The sequence below is a fragment of the Capricornis sumatraensis genome, chromosome 5, assembly GCF_032405125.1.
Source record: "Capricornis sumatraensis isolate serow.1 chromosome 5, serow.2, whole genome shotgun sequence".
Lineage (NCBI taxonomy): Eukaryota > Metazoa > Chordata > Mammalia > Artiodactyla > Bovidae > Capricornis > Capricornis sumatraensis.
Window position 1 is genome coordinate 92,872,357 of NC_091073.1, and position 10,539 is coordinate 92,882,895.

The 10,539-nt window shown below is 39.7% G+C and overlaps 1 protein-coding gene across 1 annotated transcript; it reads left to right on the top strand.

The window, feature by feature from the left end:
- Positions 1-720: 720 nt before the first annotated feature.
- HYAL4 (hyaluronidase 4) lies at positions 721-10,539 on the top strand. The gene is made up of 3 exons (XM_068972419.1): positions 721-1,674; positions 7,951-8,040; positions 10,138-10,539. Exons 1-3 carry the CDS (start codon positions 721-723, stop codon positions 10,537-10,539), a joined length of 1,446 nt encoding a protein of 481 aa, XP_068828520.1.

Genomic DNA, 10,539 nt, shown 5'->3' on the forward strand with positions numbered 1-10,539 from the left:
CTCTCTGACCTGAACGGAAAGGCACTGTTCCATGAGCACAGTGCTGCCACCTAACGTTCACCGTGGATATCAGATTCTGGATGTCCCAAGTATCCACTCCTGGACACAGGAATTTGTATTATCACTGGCACCATCTTTTCGCCCCTTTGATATTCCCAAGGTCTCAATTCAAAGTCTAAAGTGGGATAAATATTAGTCACCTGGCCACAGTCACATATTAGCACCCTAGCTGCAAGGAAGGCCAGCAAAGCAACCAGACATTTGCCTTATTGAATGAAATAAGGAAAGGTATTATAAGATTAAATAAATATTTATTCAAGACCTAAGAACAGAACCTGAGATTTGATAGATTTTCCAAAACGGTAGTGAATACTATTTTACATCTTTATTTGATCATAAGATTCTTTTGAAGGCAAGGACCACATCTTAGTCATTTTGTATTCTGGACTCAGCATCTGATGCTCCATGAATGTTTGCTGAATTGCATTGCTTGCCCTTGAATAGAAACTGGGTCACTGCAATCACTTTTGTGTCTCAATTTATTTACAGGGATCTTTAAGACCTTTAAATAAAATGCACTTGGATATAAATATAAAACCTATAATAACCAGCTAATGTGTTTAAGTCTTTTTCCTCAAAATTATCACTAACAGAAAATTAAATCTCTCCACAGGTCTTACAGAGTGATATTAAGGTGGAAGATAAGATTTTTATCTCATCATGAAACCATTATCTGAAGGACAGCTAAGGTTTTATGTTGTTCAACCAATACATTTCATATCATGGCTATTCATACTTTTCATTCTGAAGTCTATCTCTTCCCTGAAACCTGCCCGACTTCCAGTTTACCAAAGAAAGCCCTTTATAGCAGCCTGGAATGCTCCAACAGATCAGTGTTTGATGAAATATAATATAAGGCTGAATTTGAAAATGTTTCAGGTGATTGGAAGTCCACTGGCCCGGGCCAGGGGGCAAAATGTCACTATATTTTATGTCAACAGGTTGGGATACTATCCATGGTATACACCCCAAGGAGTTCCCATTAACGGAGGTCTCCCCCAGAACATAAGTTTGCAGGTGCATCTGGAAAAAGCTGACCAAGATATCAGTTATTACATCCCTTCTGAAGATTTCAGTGGGCTTGCTGTTATAGACTGGGAATACTGGCGACCCCAGTGGGCCAGGAACTGGAACACAAAAGACATCTACAGACAGAAGTCAAGAAAGCTTATTTCTGAGATGCAAGAGAATGTATCAGCTGCTGATATTGAAAATTTAGCCAAAGCAACCTTTGAAGAAAGTGCAAAAGCTTTCATGAAGGAAACCATTGAACTGGGGATTAAGAGCAGACCCAAAGGCCTTTGGGGGTACTATTTATATCCCGATTGTCACAATTATAATGTTTATGGCCCAAACTACACTGGGTCATGCCCGGAAGAAGAAGTTTTGAGGAACAATGAGCTCTCTTGGCTCTGGAACAGCAGTGCTGCTTTATATCCTTCTATTGGTGTCAGGAGAGCTCTCGGAGACAGCGAAAACGTTTTGCGTTTCTCGCAATTTCGGGTGCATGAATCTATGAGGATCTCTACCATGACATCCCGTGATTATGCCCTGCCTGTGTTTGTCTACACAAGGCTAGGCTACAGAGACCAGCCTTTACTTTTTCTTTCTAAGGTAAGACGCCTCTTGCCAAAGATAAGATTTCTTCTTATTTCTGAAAGAGATATTGCTTTGTTAATTATGTTCTTGTAAGGATTCTCAAGTAGTAGTCCGTTAGGAGCATAATTCCTCCTTTGAGTAGTCATCCACTCAGATCCTCCATTTATACATACTAAATTTGAATTATTTATTATTAGTCTTTCAAGGAACAAAGTATGTAGGGAAGGGGGTTAAAGTACAATGTCAGTAACTACTTCTGCTCCCCAACTTTGATTGCTCTCTTGCCAAGGTTATTGAAATGGTTGGGGGTAAACAGGTTGGAAAATCAGAGAGGACACTGTAAAATGGAATAGTTTGCTCATATGTGTGGAAGCAGAATTGTAGGCATTTCTGCTGCTGGCATCACCATTAAAAATCTTAAAAGAAGAAAAGTATTTTCTTTTTAATGCACAATAGCAGGTTTGATAAAAGCCATAAGGGAGGCACAACAATATGAATATACTTAGAAATAACTAAGATAGTAAATTTTATGTTTTTCTCCACAAATAAAAATAATTTTTAAGGGTGTAAGGGAATTATTAATCTGCTAAAAGTAGGTAGCTGTATAGATTTAACCATCTGGTTTATTCTTGAGTTTATGACCACAACTCATGGAAAGTTAGTAAGACTGGTATGAATTTCTGAGTTTAATAATAAATTCATTACTAGTAGATGGTTTTGTAACTCTAGGTTAAAACTTACAAATAGAAGTTTTGCTTTATTTATTCTACTCAAGTCCTATATGTAGCCAAAGACGTCACACAAACTGTGTCACTTTTAAGATAGATGAAGCTAACTAAATTTAAGTCGCTTCAGTCCTGTCTGACTCTTTGCAACCCTATGGACTGTAGCCTGCCAGGCTACTCTGTCCATGGGATTCTCCAGGCAAAAGAATAAACTTCTCCAGGCATAAACTTTTTATGATGAGGATGCTTGAGCCTGGTTCACCTTCACATTTGCAGAACAGAGGTGTCTTTAGATATTTCTGTACACTAGGGGTGGATCATTTTTCTTTTTTCTCCACCATTACAAGTTTCAATTCACCAGCATGTATTAAACTGTAAAGATGTTCTGGTATTAAGTATCCAAAGGGAGAGATTCAGAAAACACCCTAGTGAGGGCTCTACCATGACCAGTAGGTATCTATGGAGCAGAAAGACATTAGAGCTTACTTCTCAGAAAGCAAAATGACACGAATCATCAGGATTTGGTAAACACTATGCCTCTGACACTGTTGATGAGATGAGTAAGGAAAAAAATTCTCTCTTGTAAACTGATCATCATACTACCTAGAATAAGCAGCAACAACTGATTGAGAATGATAGGAAAAGTTCTAGAATTGAAAGTTGAACAACACCTTCTTATCTATGAAACTTCTTTTGCTTTTCAATGTTTGCCTCAAGCAAGTTCCTTTCTTTAGTGATAACACATTAAGTTTTAGAAGAAATAATAAACTTTAAAGGATAAAGTGTTCATTTTAAAAGATTAGATTAAATAACTGCTACATTCTGTGCATTCTGCAAGCTGATGGTAAGCTCCTTCTTGAACAACTACAGCCTCAGAGACATACTGTTCTAAGGGAATAAGGAACAACAGTTAGAATCTCACCCTGAAACAATTTTCTTTTTGAGTCCCATGGTATCACTCTGTAAAATTCCTGGATGGCGAGGCATTTCCTCATGTTTGAAACCATCAAACCACCACTTTATTCCATCTTTCATAAAAATCTGCCCATAAATTTTAAAAATCTGATATTCACTTATTCCAAATTGTAAATGCTAGTAATGACTTCCATTTCTGACTTTCTGAAGATATCTGCATTTTAGAATGTGTGTGTGTATGTGTACAGAAATATAATTAGGATTAGAAAAACAATTTATCAATAAGTGGCAAATCTCTTATCTCTCCAGACCTCAGCGCCTCACTGCTTAATCTACAAAATGACACGATATTACCTGCCTTACCTACCTAGGAGAAACATGAAAAATGAGAAGATTAAAAATGAAAATTTAAAGTGTTAGAAAAATATATATGGTGTAGCTGCTCACTTTCTAATAAGTATCAGAGCCTTGAACTTGAAAGAGGATTATGTAAGAATGAAATTTCAGTCAGTAGCCATTATATTAGTCGATCAGTCATGCCCGAGTCTTTGTGACCCCATGGACTGCAGCCCACCAGGCTCCTCTATCCATGAGACTTTCCAAGCAGGGATACTGGAGTGGGTTGCCATTTCTTCCCTGATAGCTCAGCCATTATATGGGGGTTGTAAAACCTCATTTCACACAACAGATGGCCTAAACCACATAGATAAATGCAATGTTGACATCACTTGAGCTGTGCTTTAAAAAAAGTAACAAAAGGGATTTTCTTGGTTATTGATTTAAAGGTGTTTTTCCCAGTAATTAATATTCCCTCTGGTAATACGCAAAGGAAGCTCATTAGTGATGCTCCAGCTCCCCACACTGGGCTCCTTACTTACATGCACTGTGGTAAAACTTGAGGGACTAAAACCCAAGTGTAAAGAATAAATCCTCTGTGTGCCGCTGCTTTTTACTTCCAAAACCTTGATTGAGCAGAGAATCGTGGGCAGGGCATGGCAGCCCTGCCACATGCTGGGACCTGAAAGATGTGTTGCTATTATGATGCTGTTCATTTACTTTTCCTGCTGTGTGGCATCACTCATGGGGCCCAGCTCTCAGGTGGTCCCAACTTACTCCTAGAGGCATCTTACTTGTGACTTCAAGCACTGAGTAGTGTCCTTGCTTTTCTGGTCCCCTAAACGTAGCTGTTCTGTGATTATGCAGCACCCTGCTCTCCACTCGGTGACAGTGAGCTAATTTGGTCACTGAGAGGATTTGGCCTAAATATCTACTAATGACTCCTTACCTCCAGTTAACATGCTAGAAGACTTGCCATTTTGAATCATTCCCAATAAACTCTCTTTGATAATGACTGTCAATGACACATTGGAAAGAAACCAACATTGCCTCCTGATATCAGCCTCAGAATGGGTAGCTTTCACCATAAACATCTGTAGTTTCCCTAGTTACTGCATATGGATCAACAACAGATAAAGAAGAATTGTAAATTTTGTATCTACCCCTCCCTCTGATGACAAAGCCTTAAACTAAAGGAATTCATGGACAATTTCTTGTTTCCAGTTTAGCATGCAAGAAGCTTGAAAGTTGCCACTCGGCCCTAATAAATAAAAGGCTAAACAAACTGAAAAAAAAAATCCAACTCTTCTTATTATCTCTTATTATCTCCAATAATAAGAGAAGTGTGGACACACAGGGAAAATTGCTGCCTTCAAATTTGGAGAGACAGACAGGTGAATACAGAGAAACCCAGCTTACCAGATCAGAAGTCCTTGGGCAGAAACCTCTGTGGGAACCCTGACAGAGCATGGAAAGCTGAACTGTAATTAGGAAACTGCTGGTGGCTCAGCAACAACAAGACTGAGAGATTAAAAACTCCAGGGGCACTCAGTCATGGGGACTGGGGGAGCACACTTTCCCCTGCAGGAGCTCACTAGGTCCTTCTAGTGAATATTGGAGAAACCCTCCCCTCATGCATCTAATAGGTGAAGGAGAAAAGGAACCATTTTGAGTATTCCAGAGCATTCTGTTCTTCTGCACAAGGTCCAGCCCCAGGAGAAACTGTTTAACCACAGCCAAATTGCTGAGGTTTTACCAGAACCTAACTGATCTGCAGAAACGGAAACCAACTCCACCTGGTTTTAGATTTCCACTTGGAAGAAGGAACATACCCATCTCTAGCCCCATCTAGCCAGCCTGTCCCACCTAACAGGGAGTGGGGGCAAAAACTGAGAAGCAGTTGTGAAGTTCACAGTCCAGAGGCAAAACCTCACTAAGACTGAGATCTAATCATAGGACTGTAAAGTCTTTCATTACGCCCACACCTTACTGGCATATTACTAAAGGTCTATTTATAGCAGCTACTCTTGACTCAGAGGGTAAAGAATCCACCTACAATCAGGAAACCTGGATTTGATCCCTGGGTTGAGAAGATCCCTTGGAGAACGAAATGGTAACCCACTCCATTATTCTTGCCTGGAGAACCCCCATGGACAGAGGAGCCTGGCAGGCTACAGTCCATGGTGTCCCAAAGAATCAGACAACTGAGTGATTAACACTTTCACTTTTACTTAGTATGAGCTATCTACTTATGGAGAAAAATCAAATCATATCTAGCTATCAAGGAAGCAATTACAAGACATAGTAAAAGGCAAAAACACAACTTGCAGAGACAAAGCAAACACCAGAGCTTGACTCAGATACAGCAAGGATGTTGGAATTATCAGACCAGGAATTTAAAACAATTATGATTAATATGCTAAGGGCTCTAATGGATGAAGCAGAACAAATGCAAAAACAGACAACATAAGCTACATAAGAGAGATGGAAGTTGCAAGAAAGAAGCAGAAAGAAATGCTAGCAATCAAAAACACTGTAACAGAAAGGAAGGATATCTTTGACGGCTTTATTATTAGACTAGACGCAGCTGAAGAAAGAATCTCTGGCCTTGGAGATATCTCAGTAGAAGCCTCCAAAACCGAAAAAGCAGAGAGAGCAAAGACAGGAAAAAAAAAAAAACAACACAACAGAACAGAACATCTAAGAACTGTGAGACAGCTAAGGTGTAACATACACATAACAGGAAATCATGGGAGACTGTTGGGGATTCTGCCCCTCTGATCATGTCGTGTGACTATGACATCTCTACATTCAGGAAAGTTTCAATGTGAGTGGAGGGAGAAGCTCTGCTCCTTTAGGTCTTTGTTAAAAGAGGCAATGGACCTGGACCCAGCACAGTCCTCATTCTGAGCTCTGCATCACTTACTTCTCCTCTTTCCAGGATTTCTCGTATCATAGATAATTCTCAAAACCATTTCACTTACACTATCTCATTTGAACCTCACAAAAACTCCTCCCCTTCCTGTCATGTCATCTCTGATCTGTTCAGCAGACATTGTGGTCCTGGGAAATGGAAAGAGATATGAACCTGAAAACAAATTAAACCAAAATTACCAGAAAATTGCCCAGAAAAAAAATTTTTTTTTAAAAACTGAGATTGTAAAATCTTTCATTTAGTAGACTATAAAAGTGAGGGTGATATGAATATAAAATGTCTAAGATAAAACACCATTTGAAAGTTCTGCCTTTAATTTCTACCAGATTGCCCAATTATATTTCCAGCACAATAGTGATGGAAATTAATCCGTGAAGTAAAAGGTTAATGCTTAGCATTCAAAAGAATGAGAGAATATAACATAGCAAACTTATTTAGAAAATCAACTGCAGAAACTTAATTTAGGAAGCCAACTGTACACATTCAAGCTTTAATTTCCCTCTGAAATTACCTAGATTCATGTTAATCTTTAAACACTAAAACATTAATCCTTTAGGATTACAAAACCAAAACTCTCTCTGCAGAAATTTTGTTTTTGTCTGTCTTAACCATATTGAGATAAATCCCAGTGGCCTTACCCTGACTGGATGATCATAAATAAACCCATTAATCAGGTACAAATAATTAAATACAAATAATTTCAGGGACCAAATATAAGCGCCAGATCAAATCAGATCCTGCAGATCTATAACACTGTGTTCCTTTGCTTAGACAGGGAATCCAAATGACACAAAACCCCTCCGATAGAAAATAAAAATGAAAAAAAAAAACCCCAACTCTCCCCACCCTCCACCCCAAGCCACTGCAGAAGCAAAGTTTTCAGGAGAGTTGCAAACTGAAAAGGGAACTTGGGTGAGATGACTGCAAGGCATTCCTCACATTTAGAGAAGGACAACTTTTGGATTCTGTTTCCAGGTCATATACTTATTGTTGATTTGTGTGTGGATGCCCCTGGTCAACTTTGATGGAAAGTACTAGTTGCTCAGTTGTATTCAAGTCTTTGAGACCCCTTGTGCTGTAGCTCTCTAGGTTCCTCTGTTCATGTAACTTGATTAAACAACTTTTAATGGCTATTTACAGGCTGTCTTAAAAATAATATCCCGTTTGGCAAAATATACTTTAAAAACATATATTCAATATGTTTTCTGTATGATTATAGAGTATAATTTCTGAGCCCTGGTTCATTTATTTATAGCATTTGCATTAATCTAAGAAGTTGAATAGGGTCATCCTATTTTACTGAATTTAGCTTCCAATCCTAATTCCTGGCATGTTGTTTTATATTCAAATGAATAATGAACTCTACTGTCTTCAATCTAGCAAGATCTAATCAGTACTATTGGAGAAAGTGCTGCCTTGGGAGCTGCGGGCATTGTTATTTGGGGAGACATGAATTTGACTTCATCTGAGGTAAGACAGTACCTTAGGGGTGTAGTTACTATTATTTAAATTTTTGCTCTGTTCTCCAATAAAACTTTAATCAGATCTCTCAGGTCTCCCATAGTAAACCTGTTTTATGATTAAAGTCCAATTTACCACCTGATACAGAGAAGGACTTTATGTTTGGGGGCTCCAGAATCACTGCAGATGGTGATTGCAGCCATGAAATTAAAAGACGCTTACTCCTTGGAAGGAAAGTTATGACCAACCTAGTTAGCATATTCAAAAGCAGAGACATTACTTTGCCAACAAAGGTCCATCTAGTCAAGGCTATGGTTTTTCCAGTGGTCATCTATGGATGTGAGAGTTGGACTGTGAAGAAAGCTGAGTGCCAAAGAATTGATGCTTTTGAACTGTGGTGTTGGAGAAGACTCTTGAGAGTCCCTTGGACTGCAAGGAGATCCAACCAGTCCATTCTAAAGGAGATCAGTCCTGGGTGTTCTTTGGAAGGACTGATGCTAAAGCTGAAACTCCAGTACTTTGGCTACCTCATGCGAAGAGTTGACTCATTGGAAAAGACCCTGATGGTGGGAAGGACTGGGGACAGGAGGAGAAGGGAATGACAGAGGATGAGACGGCTGGATGGCATCACTGACTCTATAGACATGAGTTTGGGTGAACTCCGGGAGTTGGTGATGGACAGGGAGGCCTGGTGTGCTGCGATTCATGGGGTTGCAAAGAGTTGGACACGACTGAGTGACTGAACTAAACTGAACTGAAGATGGTACTAAGTGCTTTTTTTGTTTTGGATTTGCTCACTGATCATAAAACCCTTATGAGGTAGGGAGTAGCATCCTCATTTATAGATGAAGAAATGGAAGGAAATCTAACTATAAGAGCTACTTAGGCTTGCTAATGGTGAAGCTGCCACTAACCACAAATGGTACAACTCTGGAGCCCTTACGTTTAGCCATTATATAAAATGTGTGATAGCATATTTTGAAAAATGGAATCAGTAATTTTTAATATCTACACTGAACTTATTTTTCTTCCTTGGAGAAATTAGCTGAAAATTAATAGTATTTAAAGTAAGGTTTATGTTTTTTTCAAATTTCTTCCAGCTCAAATACTATCTACTCTTTCTAGTTTTCTCCAATCCGCGTTAACTGCAATCTCTTCTGTATTTCCAGCTGCTGTCTGTTCATATCTCTATAGTGTAATACACTTTGCTTTGACTTATACTACTTGTTTCCTCAACAATTTTGTTAAATTGAATTTTTGCAAGTTCATGGTGATTTGATATTTTTTTAATTTCACATGCTCAAGTTGTTGCTACTGAGATGCTGCTCGTGAAACTGTGACAATATAAAGTTAAAGTCTCCTCTGTCCACATATGAATTAGGTAGACACTGAGAGGATCAGTACCTGACTCTCCAGCTGTGATATTTCCCCTCCAGTCCATGTGGTTCCTGAAAAGATGGTCCTCAGGAAGCTGGGTACACAACCAGGAGGCCTCCATTTAGAACACACAATAGGAAGAATACACAAATGACCTGGTCAGCCTTCTAGGCATCTCTGTCTTTGAATTGTGCAGAGGTGGCTAGATCCCAGGGCGGTAGATATTAAAGCATAACTAACAGGAAAATCTGGAAGGCTCAGGTTGACAGTCAACAATAATTTGGTAGAACAGGAGGATTCATGTTCTAACACAACCCTGAAAGGTACACACACCTGAAAGGTGGCCAGAAGACAGAACTTTGGCATGATTTCTAAATTTCAGCTTGTTCCTCTTTTTTTTTTTTTCCACACTGATTAACTTGGGATCTAGAAGGAAGAAGAAACAAGGATGTAAATTGTAAGAAGGCATGGTCACATATGCTGACGCTAGGGCCCATTTCCAAGCTCAGTTAGCTTACAGTAACCTAATCTCCATCTCCTGTCACGACCATCTCTCAGTTTTTCAGGTCTGGGTCCCCTGTGTTACAGCACCTGAGCCTAAGACTTCACAGGCAGGAACCAAGCCATTAAGTTTCAATCCAGTTCAAAGAGCTGCCTTGTGGGTCTAGATATACCGACCCTACCAGTATTAGAAAAAACACTAAATCCCATTTGTTTCTCCATTTCTAGGGCAACTGTACAAAGGTGAAGCAGTTTGTGAGTTCTGATTTAGGGAGCTACATCGTCAATGTGACCAGAGCGGCTGAGGTGTGCAGCCTTCATGTCTGCAGGAATAACGGGAGATGCATAAGGAAGGCGTGGAAAACGCCGAATTACCTTCACCTGAACCCTGCAAGTTACCACATAGAGGCTTCCGAGGATGGAGAATTTACTGTGAAAGGCAGAGCATCTGATACAGACCTGGCAGCACTGGCGGAGAGATTCTCCTGTCATTGTTATCAGGGATACCAGGGGGCTGACTGCAGAGAAATGCAGACGGCTGACGGCTGCTCGGGGCCTTCCTCTTTTCCAGGCTCACTACTCACACTGTGTCTGCTGGTTTCCACAGGTTATCAGAGCTGTCAGTGGTGA